This window comes from Frieseomelitta varia, unplaced genomic scaffold (assembly GCF_011392965.1).
Source record: "Frieseomelitta varia isolate USP_RPSP 00005682 unplaced genomic scaffold, Fvar_1.2 scaffold_565, whole genome shotgun sequence".
Taxonomy (NCBI): Eukaryota; Metazoa; Arthropoda; class Insecta; order Hymenoptera; family Apidae; genus Frieseomelitta; species Frieseomelitta varia.
This window is the reverse complement of record NW_025110329.1, coordinates 135,741-163,608: the sequence shown is the minus strand read 5'-3', so window position 1 is coordinate 163,608 and position 27,868 is coordinate 135,741. Positions and strand designations below refer to the sequence as shown.

The 27,868-nt window shown below is 34.7% G+C and overlaps 4 protein-coding genes and 1 long non-coding RNA gene across 11 annotated transcripts; 3 read left to right on the top strand and 2 right to left on the bottom strand.

The window, feature by feature from the left end:
* Positions 1-45: 45 nt before the first annotated feature.
* Positions 46-3,601, bottom strand: LOC122534003. Of its 3 annotated transcripts, none has more exons than XR_006307817.1 (4): positions 2,794-3,601; positions 1,372-2,725; positions 602-1,261; positions 46-503 (listed from the first exon to the last, which is right to left on the bottom strand). It is a non-coding gene; the product is annotated as an uncharacterized LOC122534003 (long non-coding RNA). The 3 variants fall into 3 exon arrangements; XR_006307816.1 differs by having other exon boundaries at positions 46-795; positions 1,131-1,261; XR_006307815.1 differs by having other exon boundaries at positions 46-795; positions 1,142-1,261.
* A 152-nt stretch (positions 3,602-3,753) lies between these two features.
* Positions 3,754-5,822, top strand: LOC122534002. 2 transcript variants are annotated; one of them, XM_043664249.1, is made up of 3 exons: positions 3,754-4,017; positions 4,115-5,316; positions 5,426-5,822. In XM_043664249.1, the coding sequence occupies exons 2-3, from the start codon at positions 5,241-5,243 to the stop codon at positions 5,701-5,703; spliced, it is 354 nt and encodes a 117-aa protein (XP_043520184.1). In that variant the 5' UTR covers positions 3,754-4,017; positions 4,115-5,240; the 3' UTR covers positions 5,704-5,822. The 2 variants fall into 2 exon arrangements, 1 of the variants encoding a protein (XP_043520184.1); XR_006307814.1 differs by having other exon boundaries at positions 4,135-5,822.
* A 688-nt stretch (positions 5,823-6,510) lies between these two features.
* On the bottom strand, positions 6,511-8,283 carry LOC122534001 (glutamate--cysteine ligase regulatory subunit). Of its 2 annotated transcripts, XM_043664247.1 has the most exons (6): positions 7,900-8,279; positions 7,686-7,748; positions 7,482-7,599; positions 7,211-7,410; positions 7,013-7,127; positions 6,511-6,935 (listed from the first exon to the last, which is right to left on the bottom strand). In XM_043664247.1, the coding sequence occupies exons 1-6, from the start codon at positions 7,987-7,989 to the stop codon at positions 6,790-6,792; spliced, it is 732 nt and encodes a 243-aa protein (XP_043520182.1). In that variant the 5' UTR covers positions 7,990-8,279; the 3' UTR covers positions 6,511-6,789. The 2 variants fall into 2 exon arrangements, with proteins under 2 accessions (XP_043520182.1, XP_043520183.1); XM_043664248.1 differs by lacking the exon at positions 7,686-7,748 and having other exon boundaries at positions 7,900-8,283.
* Positions 8,284-8,926: 643 nt separating this feature from the next.
* Positions 8,927-9,996, top strand: LOC122533998 (transmembrane protein 14C). Its single transcript, XM_043664238.1, has 3 exons — positions 8,927-9,155; positions 9,324-9,513; positions 9,597-9,996. Exons 1-3 carry the CDS (start codon positions 9,080-9,082, stop codon positions 9,685-9,687), a joined length of 357 nt encoding a protein of 118 aa, XP_043520173.1. The 5' UTR covers positions 8,927-9,079; the 3' UTR covers positions 9,688-9,996.
* Positions 9,997-10,864: 868 nt separating this feature from the next.
* On the top strand, positions 10,865-16,773 carry LOC122533997 (ornithine decarboxylase-like). Of its 3 annotated transcripts, none has more exons than XM_043664235.1 (9): positions 10,865-11,222; positions 13,499-13,672; positions 13,739-13,978; positions 14,057-14,133; positions 14,221-14,394; positions 14,477-14,816; positions 14,915-15,129; positions 15,244-15,452; positions 15,562-16,773. In XM_043664235.1, the coding sequence occupies exons 3-9, from the start codon at positions 13,792-13,794 to the stop codon at positions 15,770-15,772; spliced, it is 1,413 nt and encodes a 470-aa protein (XP_043520170.1). In that variant the 5' UTR covers positions 10,865-11,222; positions 13,499-13,672; positions 13,739-13,791; the 3' UTR covers positions 15,773-16,773. The 3 variants fall into 3 exon arrangements, with proteins under 3 accessions (XP_043520170.1, XP_043520172.1, XP_043520171.1); XM_043664237.1 differs by lacking the exon at positions 10,865-11,222 and adding an exon at positions 12,562-12,580; XM_043664236.1 differs by lacking the exon at positions 10,865-11,222 and adding an exon at positions 12,600-12,834.
* Positions 16,774-27,868: the final 11,095 nt, after the last annotated feature.

Here is a 27,868-nt window from a genome sequence, read left to right as displayed (position 1 = left end):
AATTGATATAATTGGCACGTGTAATTAAGTAACATACAACTCGTTAATATGTAACAAATATATAATAAACGCCGCGACCACGCAAATCGAGGAACTAGTATAATCAGTGTTTTTTTTCGATGAGAACCTTCTATCAAAGTAAAAATAACTATACAATACGATAATCACGAAGTCACGGAGATTGTTCTTTTTTATCGAATGCGTTCGATCAAAGTTCACGGTAGACTGTACTAATAGACTGTATTAGCCTATTGAAATCAAGCGACACGTAAATTCCCAAATCTTCATATCGATCAGTTATCGCGACTACTTATGTTGCAGTGGCGCCACCTCGTGTAAATTAAGGGGAAATCGCAGCGCATTTATTCATAGCGCCGCTTGACACGAACAGACGGCCGCAAGTTTCTCTTCCTTTTTCATTTTCCACGCATCTTTCACATTGGCTGGTGATATGTATATTTCCTTGATGGTATCAGCACGTGTTTGCAGTGCCGTTTAATTAACTAAACGTAGCATAGACCGATAAACGGCACGTATCAGCCATAAACTTAACACCGCCTTCGACGTTTCTGATAACACTCTATCGTTGTTGGTTTCTTACCCACTGTTATGTCAGCAGCAATGCACGAAAGTACCTTCACGCCCACGTTTCCTTACGTACCGGGAATAGGGTACTGCGCGTACAGTAAATACACGCGTGCACGCGTGCACATGTGGGAGTCGTACAACGTTCGTCAGAGATGGTAACAGACACCCCCTACCGAAACAGCGGTTTTCAGCTTGACGTCTTCCTTACTGCAATAATTCAGAAATTTTTGTGTCGATCGTTATTCGTATTTCATATTACCAACACTAAATATAAATCACGATTTAAATGACAGTAACCTCGTGTAAAACGAATAATTAATCAAGCTTGTAAATGTTTACTTCAACGTATCATTATAATATAATAATATTAATTTCACGCTTCATAGAACGAATGATTAATCGAGCTTATAAGTTCTTTGCTTCAACATATTTTTATCGCGTGATGAAAAAACGGCAAGCCGCATTATCCATAAAGCTCGGTGCGGTATATTGATTTCATAATTAATTGTATTTTACGAGATTCCACGGCCGTTATTGCGAACCGTCTACAAACCATTATCCTTCCCAGTGCATTCCACTTCCCCTTGTTAATTAAGATAACAAAAAATGTTAACCATTTCCTTTTATCAACGAGCGTCGGTTTTCTAACTCCCGCAGTTCTTGTGTTTAATTTCTGTGAAAACAATTAATCAATATCTTCTATTATATTTAGTTTACTTATCTACATTAAGATTTAGCTTTTTTTTTTTCAATTTAATCAAGACGAATACGGTTTTACCATACCTTAATAATTAATTATGAAACTCGTAGAACTTGTCAAATTTTGCAATTTTTTTTAGATAATGATGCATTCAAATAGCCTGAAACATGGTTTAATCGATATTAAAAAAAGTAATTTATATTCTATTCTACTCATTGTTGAATAAAAATCAATTTCCCCTGGATATTATTATTACAACGTTTAAAAGAATTAACGTATTGAACAAATATTGAAGATGCTCATATACTTCTTCTTTGCTTAGACAAACAGATTTTTGCACAGATAAGAGTCATCCTTGTTACGAGCGAATCAAATTGTAGTAGAATATTCGTCGATTTACAATCTGATGGTCAATTGCCATCGGCAGTTGCAATATGTAAAAGCATAGATACAAGGGGTGCGCGTTGAGTCAATCTCATATGACGCAATTTCTATCACATCTGGCTAAAAGCGGCAATCTTCGCGCTCGTAGACACCTACAGCCATTAATAATTCTTGCCTGGTACCTTCACCACGTGGGTTTTCTCTGTACAACTGCAAACGACCATTTCTAGAGGCACGTTAAGATCGCGGCTTCTGTGTGCGTAATGCAGTGGATGCGTCTTGGTCGTTGGTTGTCCGACTCTTGACTCGATTTCGCGACCGCAACTCAAGAGATATATCTCTCCCGATTTCCTTCCCTCTCGTTCTTTCCCTAGCCTCTTTTCGTTTCTTTTTGTTACTCATCCGTTCCTCGGTCTCGCTTACCCACGGCTGTGCCGATTCGTTTCCTCTTTGTTCCCGTCCCTCTCACCCCTTCCGTAGTTGTGCTGATTCTCCCTTCTCCTCCCATCCCGCCAATGGGACAGGGGAGATAGCAGACCCCGTCGAGGAGACAACATAAAGATTTAAGACTCCAAGATGCGCCAATAAACATGCTGCGGCCGCGCAGTCAGCCTGCGCTTCTCTACTGCGTTCGCTTCTGTTCCGTTTCATTCGGTTCCGCTCTGCTCCGTTCCGTTCCGTTCTGCTCTCTTCTGTTCTGTTCTGTTCTGTTGTGTTCTGTTTCACAGCGAGCATACGGCCAACGTGTGCACGTGTGTGTGTACGTGTACATGCGAGCGTCGCCTCGTCCCGCCGTACACACACCGAGGATGCAGGTTGCCTCTCGTATGCACGTGGTGCCACTGCGGCTGCTGCGTAACGTGCTTTCGAAAAGTGTCTCGATGCGTATGCAGATATGCGGCTTAGCATGAATAGTATCTAGATCCGGTCGTGGATAACTCGCCGCGATACCGGCAGATCCAACCGCTGAGGCTGGGGATTTCTAGAAACGCAGCAACACCGGAAGAACACCGTTCCTCTCCTCTGGTTACACAGAGATCGAGCAGAATCCACCTACGAGAGATTTATACATAATTACCGTCTCATCTTATATCCTTTTTCTAATCTAAACTAATCGGTACCTGGACGCGTTGCGCAGCGAGCATGCGCAGAATCGTTGCTGTTCGTCGGCACGCAACTCCTCCCCTTGTCCTCGGCTCTTTCATTTACCGCCCTAATACATTCATTAACGTTACGGAGATCGTTAAATGGATCTCCCGTCCCGTTCCTCCCACGACAAAATCACTTGTCCTTTAAAATCCATTCGAAACATCCTCGAAGTGATCTACGACTTCTACTCGAACGCGTCGCTGTCGTGTGGAGGAAGAGGCCTTCCGGATAACGAGACAGAAGTACACCTGCCGCGTTCGTAGAGGAGGCACAGGACACAGGCTGAAAAGTTTTCAATGCGAGGACGGTCGTACACCGCAAAAGTAGTAGATCGGGACGTTGGTCGTCCAAGCGGCAAGAGGGAGTCAACGGTGGAACCGTTGCTGGTTGTTGCTGCTGCTGCTGCTGCTGCTGCTGCTGTTGCCCGTTGCTACTGCTCCAGCTCCTACTTTTGCCTCGTCCTCTCGCTCTCCACGGCCCCCGGCTTATTTATTCCTCTCTCTGTCACTGCCTCCCTTTCTTCTGCGACTTCTTCTTTATTTCTGTCCTTTTGCCCGTTTTCTGCTTCCGCAAACGACAGCCGCTTATTTATATCCCGTCTTTGCATCGCGCGGGAGCAAGCGAGGGCGCTTTTGCGTTTGCACTCGCTACTGCACCCGTTCCCTCTGCCGCTTCTGTGTGTTGCTCCGCCGGTACCTCGCTTCTCTACCTTTTCGCTCGCTCCCTTTGTCGTTCTCTTTCCTGCTCTCTCCCTGCTCGATCCGTCTCTCCCCCACGGTCCGTGGCCGACCGTGTGCTAGCGAAACATCAACGGCGAGGCACTTTGCTCACGAACACCGTGAGATACGCCCGATGCGAGAGGCAATTCCGCGACTGCATCACCTGTCAACGCGGGATCGCGTTCCAACAGGTCTATATTACATGCAGCATGCGGCCGGGGTATGTAGGTACTCTCGGTAATTGTTGCAGAGACCGCCACCGTCGGCTAATTCGTCCGCCGAGAAATTTATGACGGTTACCTTTTTGGGACAGAAGATGTCTCTAATCTCCCGCCAAATTTACCAGCTTTAGTTGCATTTTCCTTAAACATAACCTGCGATAAGGCAATCAGATCGTCGATTTTGATCAGGACAGTTAATAATTGGCTTAATACTTTTTATTGCACGTCTTTTTGATCTAATTCTACTTTATACAAGGTATTTATCAAGGTAATTAATTTCAAACTTTTTTGGAACTTCTTTGTTACCTGTAACTAATCTATTTTATATTTTCCGATACCTTCTACATTGCTAGTTGATTATTTATATGTAAAGCAAGAATAATTGAATTGGATCTTTATTCGACGTCTGTATCTGCCCATACTAAACATTAATGGTGTGTGATTTTCTGCAATCGTCAATTTCAATATTTATAAATCTGTACATAGTACGTAAGCGAAGTGAGAAGTCAGCAATTTTACGTAAGAAAGAAACGACGAGGTAACTTTGTTTGCTGGTAAAGTTCGAGAATTTGCATCATCTCTGGCGAGATTCATTATCAGAAAACCGGATTTCGCTGAAACTAGTAGCGGCTTACGCAAATTGCATAATTACGCAACGATGAAATGTTGCGTTGGCTCTAGCGCGATCTTTTGATGCGCTAATTCCCTAGATCGTGGAATACGACGCAATTCGAGTCGATTTGACGTGTTTCCACTTCAAACGAAAACATGAAAGAAGAGAGAGAACCGTATCTTGACAGGTCTACGTGTTGGAAATTCCAGGAACATCAGGAAGATTATGTGTGGAGCACTGATAGCTGATAAGAGGTGGCTTAAGCTTTAATTCATCATGAAGGTGATTAAAAGTATTTCTATATTTAACTCGCCGATGAGTGGGCGTGCTGTTGTATCAATATAATCAATGCTAGCAGGATGAATGTCAATCCAACGGCCTGAGATACTGTATCACTTCCGGATCAATTTCGATAAGCGCTCGTCGATGATGGCAAAGGATCATTCGCGCGAGGGGAAAAAAAAAAAGAGGGAGTCGTTAAGTCCGATCACGAAATACCCGATTGAGGCGCGGTACGAACTATGGTTCGTGCGCGCCCCTGCTAAAGCTTCGAAGACCCGAACAAATAAATGCTGAAAAGAGGAACAAAACCGACATTATGTGGCATTAACATACAAAGTATGTCAGACCCGCGGTCCGCAGGCATAACATAGTATCGCGGCGTTCGCATACCCCGCCCGCTTTACAGTGACCAGCAGGAACAGAGAAAAGCATTGGAAAGAGACCGATCCCGAAAGCGGTGTGTAAGAAGGAGCGACGGTTAAAGGGAACGAAGGAGACGGGAGAAAGAGAGGAAGAGGGAAGAAACGAGTGTCGAATGTGTTCGAGTAAAGGCGATAGATCGTACGCTGGATAGAGAGGGCAGAATGATGAACGCAGAAAGGTGTGCGTGCTGTGGAAAAGGAGCGAGGAAGAGAACGAAGGAGAACGAGGGTGAAGAAGGAAGGGAGAGCGAGAGAAAGAACTGAAAGAGCGGAGGGAAGCGTTTACGCTATCCGCAGTCCCCCGAGGTCCAGTCCCATTCCGTCCCGTCCCGTCCCATCCCATCTCATCGCATCCCATCCCATTCCATCCCATCCTATCGTTTCGTTGTCCCCGTGTGCCACGCGGTGCGGCTTAACGCAAAAGGGCCCACAGAGCGGGAGCAGAGTAACAGAACGCACAGGAAAGGGAAAGATCCGAAGGCAGCAGCATGCCGGTGGCAAAACGAAAAATCGGCCCGCATATATCGAGCTGGCCTGCGACGACGACGACGACGACGACGACGACGACGACGATCGCTGCGACGGCGGCGGCGGCTACGACGACGAAGGTGGGACACACACATAAAACCAAGGATTCCTTGTGTTCCTGCTGCTTAGTCGACTCCCGATCGGCTACCGCTAGCGATGGTTACAAACTAGAGTTGAATACGAGACTTTGAATAAAGAATCACACGATTTCAGATACTTATCTGCAGTTGCTTTTATTTTGATCGACTATGTTTGTTGTATTTCCCTTCTGCTAATTAATATTGATAACGAATAACGAATAACGTGAAAAGATTACAAGTATAAATATTGTGATCGCAAGATTTTATGAAATTAATTTAGTAAGTATTCAGTAGACTATAATTTAAAAATTATTTAAAAAGCTTTTATTTCGATTTTTAAAGATGCACGGATTTCTGATTTGGAAATTAACATTTTAGTTGTATGATACGCGTTGAAATTACATATTCTAAATTATATATGTACGTGTTAACAATGAATTAATGAAATATTTTAGGAATTACCTCTCTTTTTTTCTTCTCTTTGTAGCTTTTGCAATTGAACAAAATACGATTAGCTTTGGATTTAATGTAACACATTACATTATATCATTATCATTGGTTTTGTTTCGATAAAATTAACTATACTTCTATTTGAGAAATCTCTTTCACTGATTTCAAATGTTGCACATGCCCAACACTATTCTCCGCTTTCACGCCGCTTTTGCAGTTTCGTGTTTGTTTTTGAGTTTAGTAGCTATTAATAAAAATTTATATGCACACGAGTCTATTTCAATATTCAATATGTGATGTATTGTAGTATAGAACTAAAAAAAAAATTAGAAATTGAAAAAAATGAGTCCAATATAACAGTAACATAAAACACATTGCTCTAACTGTAACATAGATGTTTATTTCCATAAATGTGCATAGAAAATCTATGTCACAAGGAACATCAACTTATTGTTAATTAAAATTAATAATTTCAATAATTATTGTATACAAAATAACAAAATATCTCTCTAGAAATACAATAACGAATTAGACACAAACGAATGTGTATAATATGTGTATAATAAAATAAAATTGTAATACCAATTGTAAATACAAATTGCAATTGTAAATACTATTGATGGGCATTTTTTTATATTGCTAAAAATATAATATTACTTTGTTTTTTTGCTAACGTATACTAAATAACCCTTTGAAGACAAAATACCACGACATTTTAAATGAATTTGGTATCTTGTAACCCAATATAAATTTGTATTAGCATTGAATATTCCATTTAGATCTTCTTCAGATAGAATTTCTGTAAGTAAAAAAATCATAAAATTGAATGACATATTATTTAATTTATTATTATTACTACATGTGAATAAGACTTACGTTCAGGATCATTATGTGTTAATAACTGTATATCATTTTCTTTACTGAATGTCTGCAAAGCTGGTGGTACAACACAACATGTAGCTAAACTAATTTGTACAATATTTGGTTTTATCTGTTTAAATAAAAATAATATAGAATAGATTGAACACTATAAAAGTAAACATTAAAAAAAAATACAAATAATAATAATTTTACATTTGCCCATTGAAATAAGTCAATAAACACATTTGTGTTGACATCACTTAAACCAACACTTGATAATTTGCCAATTTTCACATACTCTTCTACTCCAATCCACAGATGTTTCAATGATGCTAATAATTCTTCTGGATTTTCCTTGCTTAAATAAGCAATTACTAAAGACTCAATTGCATTTATGTTTAGAGAATTACAGACTGAAAAGAAATAATAAACGATAATATGTTATTAAAAATGTCTTTTGAAGGTAACAAATTATAGCACATACCTTGATCTATAGCTTCTTTCAGTAAGTTTACATCAGGTGATGGAATAAATACTTTCACAGTTATCTTAACATCTTCTCTATTAATGTCTTTCAATGCATTATCTTCTATACCTTGAATCTGAAAATAAGTAACTTTCCATTACAATAATGTATTTTTTAAGAGATTCTTTTTAGAAACAAATAACAAGTAAGAAGTGATCATACAATTACTGGATTTTCGCCAGTGCCTTCATTGTCTCGAAGTACAATTTTTAGTATTTCAATCAACTAGAAAATGAAAAAGAAATGTATCTGTGAGCTATCATTATTAATGTATTTTAGTCAATTTCAATACAGACATAACCTCGAGAATTATGATCCCTATGATTATGATACATTGAAAACTTCTCAAGTTTTCATGAAAAATTCAAAAACTGACCTCATCTGTAGGATTTTGACTTGCTTTTGTTTTTGCCTCATTTAAAGAAAGTATATTTCCAGTCCGAACTAATATATTTTGTGATAACATAGTATGTAACAAAATCGTAAAGAATGTTAGCAAACGTGTTGCAGATGACTAACTAGAGGTATTACGAAAACTAATGACATAGATCGTAGTCGACAATCGCTCGCAATGAATTTAATCGTAGATGACGTGGCTGACTAGGCAATTTTCAATCCAAAGATAATATGTAGCGTTAAAAGAATTTATCAACATACATTCATGTGATTTTTTGATCTTATATTATATTTATTACATAAGTCAAATCATTCTTAAATACGATAAGAGCAAATTGCTTCCAGACTACCTGCGCGAAAATGCATATTGTTATGTAGTCATAATTACGTCATTGATATTAGAGTTACAGATTACGCAATTGCAAACAGTTGTCTGGATACGCATATACTTTGTTATATATATTTATATGATATAAAGTTGAATTTGAATTTTAAATACATATAATTGCAATTATATTCTCACGAATCGTTATTATAATTTTTTACATTCATTTTAGATAAATTTCTTTTGTCATGAAATTAGTGACATTGTCTTCTAAAAGCAAGAAATTGCTTATAATCTTCCAAAGAAATTAGTTCTCATTTCATTTATAATTTTCTTTTATAAACTTATAAATTTTAATATTGAATTTACATTTTTAATGTTTATTTAGTTTTGTGAATATAAAATGCGTATAAATGTAAAAACTTAGAATCCAGTTATTGCTAAGTAACTTAAATAATTTGATATTGATCAATGATTTGAAATTTGAATTATAATACATTTTATTGCAGGATATAGTTGGTTATGAAATAATTGGTGTTCAAAAATAAATTTAGATCAAGAAGTAAGATCACTAACATAGATATGATATTTCATTAGTATTTGTGTCCATAGTCAATACATAATAAAATTTTTAACTATGATAGATAGCGCAACAATCGTTTGGGTATAACAGAAAAATTAAATAACCTATCTATAAAATACATGCATCACGGCTGTGATGTGCAAAAATAAGTACATTCTATTTAGCATTTATAATTTGCTAATGCTTAAAAAGTAACGAAATAAATTTTTAAGAAGTGAACTTAATAATAAAACTGTAATTGTGCAGTACAAAATGCCTGCTGACGTACTTGGATATATATATGCTGCTACAGTAGCGGCTGGTGGTATACTTGGTTATGTGAAAGCACGTAAGTTATTATTATTATATATAATAGATATTTATTTATAAAATTATTTTTATAATTTTTAATGACTTATTTTTTATTTCTTTGTTATATAATTTTTATTTATTAAGGAAGTAATTAATAGAAATTACATTTTTACGGTAAGCAATAAAAAATCACAATTTTTTAAAGAATCAATTCCTTCTCTGGGTGCTGGACTTATTTTCGGATCTGTTTTGGGTTATGGAGCTTATCAAACTTCTCAAGATCCCACAAATATTGGACTATCTATAGCAGCAACTTCAGTTCTTGGTGGAATTATGGGTTACCGATATTACAATACTGGTAAATTAATGCCAGCTGGAATAATTGCTATATTCAGGTATTATTTTATTAATGATGTTATATATTTATGTCATGCATAATAATAATTTTAATGAATTAATAAAATTAAATTCTTTTTAGCTGTGTAGTATTAGTAAAAACTGTTGTCAGGTCATTTACTGGCGCAGCTCTTGTAACTGAGACATTAAACAAAGACAGTAAGTTGACATGAATATAAATTTTTAAAATTTTAATTTCATTGGTTGAACTATTTCATATATGCACACGTAATATAAGTAGTTTAACAAGAGGTGGGATTAAATCTGTATAAAAGAAGAATGTAGAGAAGACACTGGCTGTGGTGAACTGAAATAGTTAACCTTTTTTTTATTACACAAATGCTTTCCTACAGGATAAAAATATAACATTTATATTTGTTACATTGACACATGTAACTTGAATATGTTCAATAAAGCTATTTTAAGTGTTATTTGAGTTTATAAAGATAATGTTATATAAAGGATTAAGATAATTATGAAAATTTGTATTTTATTTCTATCTTAATTTTGTATCTTATAATACAAAATAAATGTGTACCTATATTACTTAAACAGTTAATTAAATTGAATCTGTATCAATATAACTTTAATCTATGTACTACGGAACAGATATTGTGTCATTTTTCATTCTCATTAATTTGTTTTAATTTTGTTTCAGTATTATTCTATTAGTGCTTAAATATTATATTTAGAGTAGTAAAATTAAAAACTATTATATATAGTTTTTGAAAAAAATTTATACTTTCTGTTTTGATGTTAATAATCAGTTGAATTTTATTATAACCTTTAAAAGATTGTAGAAATTTATCGTAGTGTATGCTACAATTTGTTTGTTGTTTACTATACATAGTATCGTATAAAAATCATAGAATCTGTGTCATGATATAAATTGTGAACTTATTACGACACTTATTAGTTATTGCGCTTGGTTATTGCTAGAATAAAGAAGAGTTATAAACATTAGCATTATAAGTTATTAGCATTATAAAAAGAGAGAATATTCAATATTGAAAATTTATATTAAAAGTATGAAAAATGTTTCAAAGTACTTTAACCTTCTAATGGATGATAGAATACGAAACAAAATGGCATCTTTTGCCACGATATTTTTAAAGAAATTTATTTCAAAATTATTTGTTCAAATTTCATTTGACGCCTTAATTTCTATTGATCTAAAAATAAGTGATTTTCAATTTTTGATTGTCGATTCGCAATTCAATTCATTTAACTTCCAAAGTTCCGTTCTTGATTTATTTAAAATCTCGTAATCGATTGTACACGGTAATCGAAGTGCGAAAACTCGAAGTTCGAGTTACGTTTCGGATCGAATGAGCTTCAGACTGGATGCATTTACGAACCCTTCCGGGAGCTCTTGCTCGGTGGTGTGTCCGTGGGAGGGAAGTTCTGCGGTTTCACCAGGTCCTCCGAGTTTTAACGAATTATAATACAATTTACGAGTTAATCGACTACGTGTTGATGTTCTCTCGTAACTCGTGAGTGGTTACGACTGAACAAACGAATGTTCTTTCGCGAATCTTTTAACGGGGACTTGGTTGCGAGAGAATTCGACAGGCACTGGTCGCAACACGAACGAAGCTTCAACCTTCATCGATCGATTTGACTGATTTTTGAGATCCAGTCACCGAAAACTTCCATCATTCCGTCAAAAACCGAGTGCCGACCCGCAGGGTGGCGATCATTTGATAAGGTACGTACACACGCTAAGGCATATTCGATGTAATCGACATTGGTGTCACATTTACATCTTATAGCCTGTCACGTGAAAATTTTACCGATGAGTCACAACGTGGTCCTTGCAGAATTTGTGCAAGCTTCAAGCGTCATATGATATCTTTAACGACAGATTAAATACTTCCACGAACGGATCACGAGCTCCTTCATTTTCTTCGTACAAGATTTCCTTATTTTTCACAGTTGTTTTGTCGATTTCCCTTTGTAATCGGTATTATTATCTACCGAGGCTATATAACGATTTTCTTAACGACTCTTATCTATTCTACAAGTGACGTTAATTGATTCGAATCCAAATTATTCATTCAGTATAATAGGTATTAGCACAATCGATGAACTTATTTTACAAACATTGTACCATCTTGCTACTTGCTAACATCATGTTTGCAGAGCAGTTTGTATTTCGATGCTATGTTATCTTCAAGTTGCTGCTACCTAACTCGGCCTGATATTTCCTGCGCAAACCAATGTTACAACGAGAAATGCCAGGAATTTATTTAAAATTTCCATATGTCAGTTGAAGAACTTCTTACTCATGAGTGATAATGTAAATGTCAATATGTTAACACGTTTCAAAAGATTGATGTCTCCGTTTTTAACAATAGCAATGACACAATTTTCATGTAATATCGTATATTTGTTTCGAATAATTCAAACAATATGTTACATTTTTTTTTTAACTAGAATGTATTAAAGTGCTTTAATTTTATTTATTTTTACAATTAATTAATCAAAGTATACATTGTTTGAATGTTTTATGCGATTCAATTATCAAATTACTTTTAATATAAATTTTCTTCAGATTTTCTATAAATTAAGTATATTATTGTACATATGTAGTATATATAATGTGTACAATAAAATATATTAATTATTTTTAAGGAATTATATCTTATATTGTGTGACGAAACATATATTTTCAAAATTTATGAACTTATTTTATTATATAAAATTCTATTCTGATGAAAAGTAGTATTTATAAAAAAAGAAAGCAACATATATAATGTGAGACACCCCTATTTGAACTATTACACAGCTATTATCAGTAAATGTGTCATCTGATTTTGATGAATGATAGTTATCTATAATTCCATACAATACAGATTAAACATAGTATTTTCATGCCCCCAATGAAGACTTGATCTTTGAGTGGCGTGTGCATTATCCCTCCATGTCTAATTGGATCTCTCTGAACCGCGTATTTCTTGGCCGTCAGATAAGCTTTGTTCCATGAAGTAGACTTGGTACCACGCAAAGGCTGCCTGATAATACTTATCTTTCCCGTATAAATAGTGGCCCAAATAGTTACTTCAGGTTCAGTATTATTCTTGATTGTCCATTGTGCTTCTTGTACATTGTATATTGTACTGATTGAGCACATCTTGTGCAATTATAAAAGAGGAGTATACGATACAAATTTGTAATTTTCTTTGTTCATATTAGTGTTCTTTCTATATTATTATAAAGATAGTTGTATCAAAGATTATTGTGAATTCAAAATTTTTAATTTTAACGTCTTTTTGTTGAAACGTATTATAAAAGCTACGAGAATTACTTTTAAACGCCAGGTGAGTTTCCAGAAGCTTTTTTTTTTATTTTTTTTTTTAAGAAGATATTGTTATATTTGCTTGATATAGTAATCATATTTTTATCAGAGGTTGATGAAATTGATTTAAACAAGATTTATTTTTAAAAATTAATGTAAATTCAGTTTGAATTTTTCAAGTATCTGATAAGAAATTCAAAATTCTTATAAAATTTGATAAGATAAATTTCAGACAATAAAAAAATGTGTTTGACATGTGTTATTAAATGTATTAATCCATAGAATATAAATGAATTGTATAAACATATTATTTTTCTGTGTAAATAAATGTCGTTCAAGAACATAACCATGCTTTAGTGTATTCATGAAATATCTTAATATTTATTTTTATGTTATATATATTTATATTACATTTAATAATTATAGAAATGCCATGTGAATATTGAATAAAATTACAAAACAATAATTTTTTTCTAAATTAGTATCATGTTTTTATACATTTTTTTGTTTTTAAAGCTTTCTATCTTTTTGAACCAATAGATTAATACTTAATAGATTTTTTAAAGATATGATTTGAATCTAGAAATGTAAATAAGAATTACACTTGATTATTAATTAACTTGATCTAAAAATATTTTTATAAAACAATTATTTTATTGCTTTAACACATATATTGTTTGTTATAGGGTTCTATCTGCAATAGGCTGGTAGGCCAGTCTATTGGTGGGTGCGTAGATAACTGCGGCAACTGGAAGTTGGCCCTGAACGCAGAGCCCCCGTGGCTTTGCTAGCACCCCCATAGTGATCTTGTCTTAACCCGCCTCCTCACGACTCACCCGATTCTCATTGACAGCTGCCTCGTATGTTAAATAAAAAATAGTCAGATGTATTTAATGTTCTATGACCTAATAATTGTATAATTTCAGTTTGCTGCCTAGCACCTACAGAGTATCTTTAAAAAATTTACAAAATAGTCAATATGAAGGTAACAAATTTGGATGAACGTATTCATGTTTTGGACAGTGCGTCAAATGTTATGACTGTCATCAAAGACATTGCACTGAGTGGATTGCAAGAAGAAGCTTTTTATGTGCTTGACATTGGAGATATTGTTCGTAAACATCAAATATGGAAGGAAAAAATGCCACGTGTCAGTCCCTATTATGGTAAGATAATTATAAATAATATTAAATATTATAAATTGTACCTCATGTTAAATTAACTCATTTATTATAAAATTTCAGCTGTAAAATGTAACGATAATTTAATTGTAATTGAAGTATTGGCTGCTCTTGGTATTGGTTTTGATTGTGCATCTAAAGTAAGTAATTTGATACTTTGTCATTAATATTAGTTAGATATTCGAGGTAAACAATCTAATTGAGATTTTTATTGTTCGGTGTTATAGTCGGAGATTAATAAAGTATTAAGTGTTGGAGTAGACTCATCAAGAATTATCTTTGCCAATCCTGCTAAGCCAGCATCACATATTCGTCATGCTGCTGCTGTTGGAGTTGATGCTATGACAGCAGATAATGAAAGCGAGTTACATAAGATTAAGAAACTTCATCCAAGTGCCAAGGTAATAGGAAATATTGTTTGTTATTTTATTCTATTCTATATTTACTTATAATCTTATCTAATTCATTATATTTTAATTTTAGGTTGTTATTAGAATTCGTTGCGATGCAGAAGTTGCACAGTGTCAGTTAGGCATGAAATTTGGTTGTGATCCTATATATGAAGCACCCAATCTTTTACGTCTTGCACGCGTTTTGGGTCTCAATGTCATCGGTATTAGTTTTCATGTTGGATCTGGATGTAGAGATCCACCTGTATTTTATCGAGCTATACGTGAATCTAAAATATTATTTGATTTAGCAACTGATCTTGGTTTTAAGCCATATCTATTAGATATTGGCGGTGGTTATCCCGGAGATAAAGGCACTAGCATTGATAAAATTGCTAACGTCATTAATGAGGCACTTGACGAATTCTTTAGTAGTAAGTGATATTTATTGGTATTGTGATTATAATATGTTGTACCTTATCTTTATAATAGTTTTATTTAAATATAAATTTTCTTTGCTTACAATTTTCAGCTGATGCTGTTCACATAATCGCTGAACCTGGCCGTTTTTATGTTGCCTCGGCATTTACACTCGCAACAAGCATTCATAGCAAACGTTCAGTACGTGGCGATGAAAATTCACCAAATTCAGTTACGCACAATATGTATTACATTAATGATGGTGTTTATGGCTCTTTCAATTGTTTACTTTATGATCATCAACATGTAACTCCAATACCTCTAAAGGTAATCATTTTAAGTAATCAGAGTATTTAAAAATAGTTTGTACAATATGGAATTTTAAATTATTCAATATTTTTAATATTAAATATTTAATAATAAATATTTTGGCATTAACAGAAAGGTTGTGGAAAGATGTACCCCTCGAGTATTTGGGGACCAACTTGTGATGGTTTGGATCAAGTCGTAGAAAACATCATGTTACATGAAATGGAACTTGGTGATTGGATAATTTTTGAAAATATGGGAGCATACACGTTACCGGTTGCTTCTCCATTTAATGGATTCCCTGTACCTAAAGTACACATTGTCGCTGATGAAAATATTTGGTAAATGCATCATATAATACTATTATGTCTTTGAGTGTAATTATTTAACGCACTTTCTGATTGCAGTTGTGTTGTTAATGACAAAATTTTTATTTGTTATGTCTTACAGGCATTTGTTGAAAGATGCTTTACCTTTAACCGAAGACCATTTTGTTATTGGCAATACTCCGGCTAATTTACGACTTGGTCTGGGTATCGGTGGAACTGATACTAATGCATGGCGCAATTCAAACATTGAACTGACATCAACTGAAATTTTAGCTGACGTTACTAATCCACCAACAGCATACATTTATGATTACCTTGAAGTTGACCTTTAAATTAGTGTAGATTTATTACAACAAACGTGTTAAAACAACTACTCGACATTTCTAGCGGAAACTACATCTTTGTTTCGTATAGAGAATATTATGGCATAATTTGAAACTAGATTTTTAAGATTTGATGACCATTATGTTTATTTTACATTTATTTTGGTTATTTTTGAAGGTAAAAAAAACTTACTTTGCTTTTATTCCGAGCTTGAAGTTTTTACTAACTTTGGTACCATTTTTGAAAATTATTTATACTTTTTGCTTTTATTAAAAAATTAAGAACGTGCAAATTATTTCAGAATGATATAGAGGTGACGTATACAACTGTTGTCGAATAATTAAAGAGTAAAGTGTAAAAATTATAATCAAATTTTCAAATTATTGTTGGAAAATATCTTCAGTACTACTATAGATATTATTATTCTGCTGCATGACATGTTAAAATATTTCCGTAGAAATGTTTACATACATATTTCTAGAAACTGAGCTTTCCTCATATTATATAATTATCTTTCGTAATTAAAGAAATATTTATTGATGTTCTTCATAAGTACGATTTGCACGTTTAACATAGAAAAATGTTTGAAATCTTTTTTATATACGTATAAATCGTATTAATATGAGTTAGTAGAAAATTCAGCTAGCAAAAATGGTAATTTTCGCAACAATTTTATGAACGATTTGACGTCCATATTTAATGGTAAGCGATTTGTGTGGTTTTTTAATATTAAACACAAATATTACATAACATATAAGGAAAGAACAAAATTATTAGTAGTTTTGCGTAAGAGCTTAAATGTTGAGACATTTCTATATATATCTAAACTATTAAAGTAATCATTGTTATTAATACATGATTAACAAAAGATAAAAAAAATATAAAAAAAAAAATGAGGGAAATGTAATCGATAGCATTGAAGATGACGTACATGTCCAACATATGTGTAATGATAGAAGCACAAAATGTTTCACTATCTTTCTCGAATTAATTTTTTTTATTTCAAAAGTAAAAAAAAGAACAAAAAAAAAGTATATATATATAAACTCTGTAGGATTGTTAGGATCTTTAGGGCACTGAGGCAGCTGTCACATAAAGAAAAGATAATTAGTTTCTTATTAATTATTACTCTTATTGTATTATATGTCGACTATTATTATTGTTAATTAATTATTATTAACGAATGAATATATGTAATGAAATATATAAAGTCAAATCGAAAGATTTTTAATTGTTATTTCTCCTTTGTTTCTCAGAGACTCGACAGCGATTGATAGATATTTGTGATTCAAAGATAAATATCTTGTATTTAATAATTGTAATGTGTCACATGTTAATGTTAAAAACTGATCTAGGATTTTCTCGTACTTCATTCAAAATTCGAAATCTCAAGTATTTTTAAAATAAAATTTATTATCGGCAAATATATGTCAGTTAGAAGTAATTAATTATAAGCTCTGCGCAACGAATAACCTTATCAAAAGAAATTTCTTCTCGTAACATTGACACGCGCTTAACTTATCTCGATGTTACAAGCAATTTTTGTTATTATATAATTCATGCTGCGCAATTGTAGCATTTGCATTTGCTATGTCGCATATTAATTCCTGATTTATAGCATAATACATTACATCAATCGATGGTATAAATCAGTTAAACAAACATCTAGACAAGTTGTAGCTGATTGTATATTTACTTGTATTTTATCTCATTTTCCATTTTTCCCCTCAAAAAAGTATATTTTATAACTGAAACTATGTTATTATATTGTCTAAAAATCTCATTATCAAAGAAAAGGAACAGAGACAAAGGAATTATAATGTAACCGCGTTATTTTTTCTTTGTTAAAGAGCCAATGCCGATTGTAGATTCATTTCTGATTCAATGGCAATATATACAATAAAAAAATAAATATTCCTTTTCTGTTTCTCTTTGTCAATTTCGCACCGAGATTATTTCTCAGAAGAATAATTCATACTTGATCCATAGCTGTAAATAAGAATTACAAAAAATATTATATTTTTCTCATTTTTGTAAATGTAATACTTCTCAGGATTATATTTAAGATTGATAAAAGAATCGATTAAGATAATTTCGTTGCGATTTTGACTTTGAAGTAGTACCATCGAATAGAAAACAAATAAATTCGATTATTGCGCTGTCGATTATCATGCTTGTTTAACGAAATATATATATATATATATATATATATATATATATACGCCATACTAGAAGAGTCGAATTGCGATTCGATCAAAGATTTGGATCGATCAAGGTTTTCGGACAGAGTTCACACAGACAGTTCGACAAGTCACGATCTTTATTGTGCATTGTGAAAGGTGTACTGTTGTTTTGCTTGCAATGCACTGTCTAACCGGATAGTTGTGCAACAATTGCTAATCTTTTCATGTCTGTATATATTTATTGTTTCTCTATACTGCATGCTTTTCCAATATATATTACTATATCTTTTATATAATGGTAGGTATATTCTATAAGCCATATATTTTACATGGTTAGTATAGCGATTAAACAGTCACATCGTCAATAAAACTGTCTTTGTTAAGTAAATGAAGCTTTTGGCCTGTTGTACAAATTAAATATCTAGAGGCATCTATATACATGTTTTTTGTGATTATTAGAATCTTGCTTCTCTTGAATTTTTTGTACTTGGAACATATCGTTCACCGAGTGATATGCATATCATTTAATTAACATACATACATTCTTTACACCAGCGTGTGTTTAATTATACAGTAAAAAGACATATATATATATATATATATATATATATATATATATATATATATATATATATATAGTATATTTATAGTAATTATATTAAATAATAATTAATATATATATAGTATATTTAAATTATTTATATATATATAAATATTTTTTTACTTTTAAATTTTAAATTTTTAATATTTATTTTAACACTAATAACTTAAATATACTCTATATTTTGCAACATCGACTCAACAATTGCAAATTAACAATTCTAATAATTGCAAACTATGCAAATTATAAATTCACTTCGATCAGTCTCTTGCAGTTATAATTTCCGATCCGGATATAACGAGAAGAAACGCTAAAGCTTTTCGAAATTCACACTTTATTCGCTAAACGCATGAAAATGCAACGACAAAAATTCTTCCTAGCAAGATTACACAGTGGATTAAACAATTTACGAATACGTAGAAGTCTTTACATTGATAAGCCTGTCGATACTGAACGCATCCAGCAATATTTTCATTCGATTTGCATTTGGATCGTTTTCTCGAGCCCTCACAACAGTTAAGATTATCCTTATCCTCTTCGAATCGTAACACTTTGTCGCGATATTACGTCGTACTCCTCGTTCGAATTAATCTCCTCTCGAGGGTCCGTGCCTGCCGTAACTTACCTCGCCTCTTAACTCCCACGTTTCGCCGCGTGACGTCGATCGAAAAATAATAAACGAGCGTGCACGATCGAGGATGATGATATCTCGCCGCTAGTTAGCGGCTAACCAGTTCACCTTAGCGTTCACGTCCCTGCTTTCGAGTTGTTCGTCGTAAAAACGAAGCTGAGAAAAACGCGCGACAGACGAGCAAGAAAAATAAACGAAATTTTCGAAACGTTGCAAAACGGGATTCTTTTTTTTTTTTTTTTTTTCTCTCGTCGTCTTTATGAAGAAACTTCTTATCGGCGAGATACCGGTTGTAAATCGCGAACGCGAAAGAGGCGAAGGGGAAAGGGGAGGAGGGGCGTGTATGTTTAAACGACCATTAGAAAGACTGGCTAAGCTGTTACTTCGTTATCGAGAGGAGTAGCGATCTATCGAGGATACGATTCGGCTCGTTTTCATGGAAATTAGCCGAGCCGGTAATAGGAGTTTGCAACTTATCGGCGATAAAAAGCGTCGTAGGCGAAACGGCCCAGGCTGCCGAGTATAGTGACTCGAGCGTTGCAGAGACGCGGAGAAAGAAATTTCAGCGCGAAACGCCCGCCGCGTTGGAGACTTCAACGTCGGCCAACGAAGCTCTCTCTCTCCCGCCATCACTCTCGTCACGGTGTTCCCTTGTCACGTGTATACATTAATACTTGTACGTACATATTGGTAATAAATCTGAATATATTAGTAATGAATTAATAATAATAAAATGTGTAGGTACGTATATACAAGGTGGGCCAAGATTCTCTTTCCACCGTTTTTTTTTTTTTTTGTTTTGTTTAAGAAAATTAAAATTATTAATTTTAACCTCTTCCGCGAGAATTTTTTCCCCCGAGAAGTTGAAATATTTTCTCAGCTTCAATTATACTTAAGTATAACCCCGGCCGAAGCAAATGATAAATTTATTACTTACCGACGAATTACATGTATACGGTTCGGTCGCTCGTTACGGTCCGCAATCGGTTGCCAGCGCAAGTGGTTAAATTAAATCTAAGTTCAAACTTACTTCAATCTGTAAAGAAGGAAAACTTTCGAAAGTATATAACGAAAGTACTACGAATTTATTTTAGTAGGAAGTAATTTTTTGACCCACCCTGTATATATAATATTATGTGTAAGACGACTCGTGACTAGTGGTACGAGGTAACGAGTCGAGAGGAAAGAATAAAAAAAAAAAAAATTTTTACTCGACGTTGAAGCATTCGCTTTCTAGAAAATCTAATGTGACAATTGATCGAGTACACTTGAATTCAGCTAACTCTGTACGTGACAGAAAAGAATAATCAATTTTCGCAGAAGGGGATATTTTTAGTAGATGCAATAAGTAAAGATTCTTCAATTTCTACACTTAATTTAACACAAAAAAAAAAAAAAAAAAAAAAAAAAAAAAAAAGAAAGAAAGAACAAATTTCAACGACGTTTGCCTCCCTGTCAGCTCGAACACGAAAGATCCTCATTTTTATATCGCAGATTCGCGAGATTCGATGTGAAAATTCTCGAGATTCGACGACAAAAAGAAAAAAGGTGCGGCGATATTCCCAGAAATGGATTCGTCACGTTTCTTCGATCGTACACCACGAGCATAAAGGTGGATTTGTTCGCCGATTGACGATCAATTAAGCTCGGATATAAGTCCCCACGATACGTACGTATCTTCGAGTGACGTTCGGAAGAAAACGCGACGATTACGCGCCAACAAAGTTGCTGTCTCGATCTTGAAGTTGTCACAGATCAAAAAGAACCGCCGCGGCGTGGTTTAATAATTTTGCAGATCCATAAGCGGGCAGTAGCCATTCGGCGGTGGTGGCTCGGGGAAGACGATGCCGTCAGCAGCTCGGAGCTCAGAGTAGTCGAAGTTGGTAGTATAAAGTTTACAGCACTGGTTTGACACGGCGATTAACCGGGAAGTTTAACGATCGATCGGGGCTTCTTCGACGATGCGATCCGTTCGCCCGAAAGGCAGTCAACGTCCTTTTTTCTTTTTTTTGTTTTGTGTTTTTTTTTTTTCGATAAAATGCCTGTGACTTTTATCTGGCCTGACACGCGAAACTTCTGAAAAATCCGGCCTCGCGGCCGATGAATATAAATCAACCCGTCTCCTCTGTCCGTGGATTCGCGTTTTCTCTACGCTCGTTCGTAATATGTAAATCCCGGCCGACGCTCCTTTCTTTTATCGTTTCGCACGATTTTTACCGGTTTTAACGCGAATGAAATAAATAAAATGGCCGAGCAGTTTCATCTCGCAAGTAGCTGTTTTCTTTTTTTTTTTTTTTACTATTTTCGCGCTGTTGCGTTTTGACTTTATATTTTTCGTCAAATTTTAAGCGTAATTTCGTTGTGGACGTACATGTATGTATGTACGTTTGAGAAACGTTTCGAGATTTTCAAGCACGACGTTGTCGTTGAATTTATGGACGTGTCGTTTTTTTATACCTCGTCGAGGTGGAATTGACGCGTCTATCTGAAAATTTTTACACGTACGTGTTCTTCGGATCTGTTTCAAACTTGACCAACGTAATCGCGATAGTTGAATCTCGCTACGTGTAATATATCGGCGTACGCGCGTACAATGTATTCGGAAAAAGTTCTTGTCGGTGCTCGAGTAGTTTCATGAGCGTTTCGGATCGTCGAACGTATGTACAAGAGAATTGAAAAATATTTCACTTGAACGTATAAATAAGTATATATATTATACGTTCGTAGGAAGCACAAGATGTTTCAAAAATGAGACACTACATTAATAAAACTCGAAATCTGAATCTGTAAACGCGAAATCTGCAAAAATATATTAATGAAAATTTGAATCGAAAGTTGCAAGACAAGTATGAAACATCGAGATTCATTTTGTAATTAAACGTGAACGTCTGAAAACACACCTCTGATAATATATCTAAACGTTCAAACTTCGTCAAACCAACCACGACGAGAGAACATACGCAAGTCTATGTTAAATCTCGAGAAAAATTTCTTGGAAAATCTCACAGATGTTTGATCGAAAGTTCATGCGCCTCGAGTCTGAATATGACACCTCTGACAATGTCTAATATTATCGAGTATTCGTTTCAAACCTGACCAATCCAACACGTGGCCATCCAACACTGTTATATTCTGATGTAACAATTTCAAATGAAATCTCGTGAAAGATTCACTTCGAGAACTAAAATTCCAATGATTTCAAAATTTCGAAGATTGGTCGAAGGTTCGTAAACCGTCGTAGAGTTGCAACTTCGCGAGTTCACGAAGTGGGAGACGAAAGAGAGAGGAGAACTCATCGACGAGTTCCCCAAGCGGCGATACGTCTGGGAACGATTGTCGTCGTGTGTTTACCGGGTCGATCGTCGGCGAGGTGGGCCTCGGTTCCTTTTATTATCTTCCTCGGCGAGGGCCCAGGCTCAAGGCTCGATGCCTCGGAACGACCGCGAAGTTTTTTAAGGATCGCCGGTATAAACGGGCGAGCGCGAAAGCTCGCTAGCCTCTACGTTCGGGTATAGAGGCGACGATGTAACAAGCCACGCCACGCACGCACGCACGCACGCACGCACGTCTCTCCTTTTTTACTCGTTTCACGTGTGCTTCTCTCTGGACGAGAGAGAGAAGACGGCCGAACGACGACGAGCGGCCCTCAGGATTTTACGGCTTTTTGACGGACCACATCTCACGCCGGCCAACGACAAGTCAGCCTCGCCGTCTCCTTAGTAACAAACTTGCAAATTTGCATGCCGGCCCCTCCTTCCCCTCCTCCTCGTCTACCGGGTGTTTCCAACGTTCGGCTCCGCGAAACGTTTTCTCCTCATTTTTCGCGTGTAATTTTTATATTTTATAATATGTAACTTTATTGTATAATTAACATGATTATGATACATGGTATATTATATTATTATATTATATAATATACAATTAATATCACTTATATGGATAATTATGATAGAATTAGAATTATTATATAATATATAATAATATTTAATAATATACAATAATTCGTACATACATAATCAGTATATTATGTAATTTATAATATCGATACGGATGTATAATATATTTTCTATTTATATTTCTGATAGCAAAATGATACTGTCAGTGTTGCAGATAATACTATGATAATTATTATTATATAATATACAATTAATATCACTTATATGGATAATTATAATAGAATTAGAATCATTATATAATATTTAATAATATATAATAATTCATACATACATAATCAGTATATTATGTAATTTTAATATCGATACGGATATATAATATATTTTCTGATTTATATTTCTGATAGCAAAATAATACTGTCAGTGTTGCAAATAATTCTATGATAATTCTTATTATATAATATACAATTAATATCACTTATATGGATAATTATAATAGAATTAGAATTATTATATAATATTTAATAATATATAATAATTCATACATACATAACCAGTATATTATGTAATTTTAATATCGATACAGATATATAATATACCATATAATACTTTCTATTTATATTTTTGATAGCAAAATAATACTGTCAGTGTTGCAAATAATACTTTCAAATCCCTTGCTCATTAATATCACCTATTCGAAGATGCTTGGTATTTATGGTAACACGGATGTAACAAATCGGAAACGAATGATTATAACATAAACTTTAGCAAGGATAGGCAAAATTAAAGGAATTGGGCGTAGAAGAATTTCCAAAAATTAACTTAAATTTATTCGTCGTGTTCATTTCACATCAAGTCGAAGAAAATGTGGGGACTGAGTGTTAGATTATATACGAAGAGAAGAACTTCCACGTTATTATATCTAAAAGATTCTGACATTTTTATCAACTCCGCACAAGAGTGAACTCGCTTGTTACGTTATCAATTGCTTTGGAAAAGAAATTCTTCCTATCCCAATTATCCCGGCAGAAATTTCATACTTTGGATTCGAAAGGAACGAGAAATCTTCCGCGTTGGAAGTTGAGAGGGCAAGAGAGGAGGAAACAGTTGGTTCGCTAGTCTAGATAATATAAAGTAGTTTGACACAGTGATAGCGGTGTTTACGATAGCGATGGTGGAAAGGGGTGGCGCGTTGGATGGACGAGAACGGGGGTGAACGTGACCGCGGATCAACGCGGAGCGCCTTTTAATTTAGACAAATCGTCCCGATTAGCATAACGGGATAAATTATACTCGAGGACCCGGGCCAATGGGGTGACGGGACTGGCAAATCCTGAAGGCACGTCCAACGATGGATGATCCATTGGTCCGTCTGCAAGTGTGGACAGAACATTTCTACCCTTCTCGCCTGTTTTTCATCCCCCACGTTTCCACGTCGAGCAAGTTTTGCAGATGAGGCGAAATCCTGATTCCGAGCTCCGAAATCAGTATTTTCTTCTCGCCCTTCACTGGTACACAAATTAATCTGTCATTGTAATACTTTCACGTGAATGTAAATTCGTAGTAAAAAGAAGGGAATTTGTTTTCTAAAGATATGAAATTGGAATTTCCTTTTCACGCTCTAGAGATACATAAATTGTGCTGTTTATTTATCGATGGAAATAAATCGGTGTAAATTTGACGGTGGAAGTCTAGAAATTATTAAATTGTCGGTTATTCTACTGGAAAGTTTATTTTCGAGACGTCGATGAAGATAGGTAAACGTCCGCGCCACTATCGGCGCGGAAAGGTTAGGCTGACATTGAGCGATATCGAAAACTGAAGCGCATTAGTGTCTGTACGTTCGTGGCGTGTACGTCGACTTCTGAGCTGAATTTTAATCAACATTCTGTATATCGTAAGTGTTTAAACGCTATTTATTATCTTTCAACACTTTATTTCTAACAATTATATCGTCGATAGTTTTCTAAATATAGTTTAAGAGTTCTCGTGAGTTATTTACAGCGATCGTGAATCATTTCTACGATATTTAGCAATTTTCATTGCTCGTTCGTTTCATTGCAGTAACATTTTTAAACATTATTTCGAAATTTTCTCGCCAATTTTCTCATTTACAACGATTTCAGTTCACTAATGAATTTCCACATCATTTAACAATTCCAAGCAATCCATTCGCAACAATTGTTACTTGATATTTTTAATCAACGTCGACGTCGAGTTTTAACGATTCTTCTCGTTGCAATCGAATCGATTCGATTCTCCAACGATTCTCAAACGATTACTCCCTGGCAACTCGAACATGATTTATTCCCGGCAACGAAACGATCGGTTTAATCCCTCGAAATTAAACTGATCAGAAACGTTCACGTTTGATCGCGCAATATCAGCGAAGATTAAACGTTCGACTTACATCGGGCGTAATTTCGGCACGACGAAAAGGCGCGTACATGATTCTACAACGTCGCAAAATGTGTACGTCGACGGAGGGGAATATTGAAAAAAAAGGTGGCCACGAGTTTTATGCGGGAATTATTTTTATATAAGGCTAGTCGCTGCCTTAATAAACTTTGTGCTAATCTGCAGTAAAAGAGAGCCTGCCGATTATGCTACCTCGGCTAACTACGAGCAGCGAGCGTGTATGGTTTAATTTGTTTCTTTACGTGGCGAAAGTTCGCAGACGTTTATTCCTCGCTCATAGTTTATCATCTGGGTAATTTTTTTCTTTTTTTTTTTTTTATTGCACCTCCAGAACCAACGAACCATCAGCAGATACTAATTAATCGGATCGGGTGCATCGGTCAATTATTTGCGACTGTGAACGCGAGAGAATATTTTTACGAACTTTCCGACATCGTTGTGAAACGTGCAAAATGAATTTTTCCGAAATGGAGATTTCGTAATTGATAAATTTTCAAATTTACTTTGGCAGTTGTTTTGTAACGTCAGTTAGTAATAATTTTTTTAGAAAATAAAGTCTTCGATGAATTGTCTTTTTTCTTTTTTTTTTTTTTCATAGTTATCAGTTCTACGAAAAGTTATTTATGAATGATTTGATATTTATATACTTTCGATCGCAGAAGTCTGCACACATTTGTTAAATTTTAAATATTTCAGGCAAAAGATCAAAGTATACAATGAGTATTAAATATTTTTATTGGCGTTAATTAATAATATTCGTTTCTAAAGTATTGACAGTATTTCTTAAATGAACATACTCTCTATAATTTTTTAAATTTTATTTATAGAGTAACATATCTCTATAAATGGGAATTAGTGTCTAGAAAATATTCCAAATCCCTATTTTTCTCCAAGGATCGACAATTCCAACTCTGAATCTCCATAAGTAAATCAGTGCCTAGAACATCCTCCAATTTTTTATTTTTCACCAAGAGTAAAAAAATTTGATTTTCTACAAATGAAAAATGTCTACAAAATCTTCCAAATTCTTATTTTCCTTAAAATATCAAAAATTCGACTTGAAATCTTTGCAAATAAATTACCGTCTAAAAGATCTTCCTTAATTCTCTATTTTCCTCCAAAAATTAAAAATTTGTCTCTGACTCTCTACAAATAAATTACCGCCTACAAAAATAACCTACCAATTCCCTATTTTTCGCCAAGAATCCTCCAGATTCGGACTCTGAAATCTCCATAAATAAATTGTTGCCCGTAAAGTCTTTTCATAAAGTCATCCTTTTCAAAAGTCAAAAATTCGACTTCAAATCTTTGCAAATAAATTACCGTCTAAAAGGCTCTGAATCTCCATAAATAAATTATTACCCGTAAAAGTTCTTCGAAAGTCATCCGTCAAAAGGTCAAAAATTTGACGAATTCTCTCTCTTTGACTAACTGTACAATACAAAAGAGACAATGAACAACAAAAGCTATCGAAAGATGGTTAGCCAGCGTCTCTCGTCATTATTTCGTCGTTACATGGATATGTCGGACAAGTGGGGCCACGCAGAAGCCGAGAAACCACCCTGTAGGGACGGTTGCTCGTGTTATCGCGCGAAAATCCCGCGGATGATGAGACTTTAGTTTATCGTACGTGCGGGCAAAGGAGAGAAACGTTGGACGTTTGGACGTTTGTATCGGACGAGAGAACACGATGGGGGTTGGGGGGGGGGGTGGCTAAGGGGAGAGAATTGGGTGGGAAGAGGTTAACTCGATGTCCACGGATTTGTTTCTTCTTCCTGCGGGAGCGTCTCGGAGCAATCGAAGCGGTCAGACCGCCGTGAAATCCTCGCCTCTACGAGACTCGGCTGCGAAATGAGATTTCCCTCGACAGGGAAGGATAACCTCGAGAAAGAAAAAGAAATTTTCTGCGTGTGTGTGTGTGTGTGTTTCTGTTCTGCGGCGGTATGTGTCGGAGTCGCGTGATTTCTCGCTCGAAAATCTTCCGGTGAATTATTACACGCGTGCGAATTACTTCGTGTTTCGCCTTCGCGAATTTTTAAAGTTACCGCCGATTTGTGTATAGGTTGTTGAAAGGAACGTAGGTGTGTGTTCCTTTCTCCGTATCTCAACTATAGAAGCGTTTTTTTTTTTTTTTTTTTTTTTTTAGCAGTAATTCAGAGGGGTTTGGATAATTGTTAAATCAATTGTTACTCCTCTTGGATCGAAATTAAACGAATTAGAGTGAGTGAAATAATGAAAAATAAACGAGATTTTTTTTTTTAATCCACGTGTATGTTACGGCGGAAAAAATTCTCAATCGTATCATTTTATTACTTTACTATTAACATACTGTAATGTTTGGTGTACGTGTAATATGATGATTATTAAATATTTATATC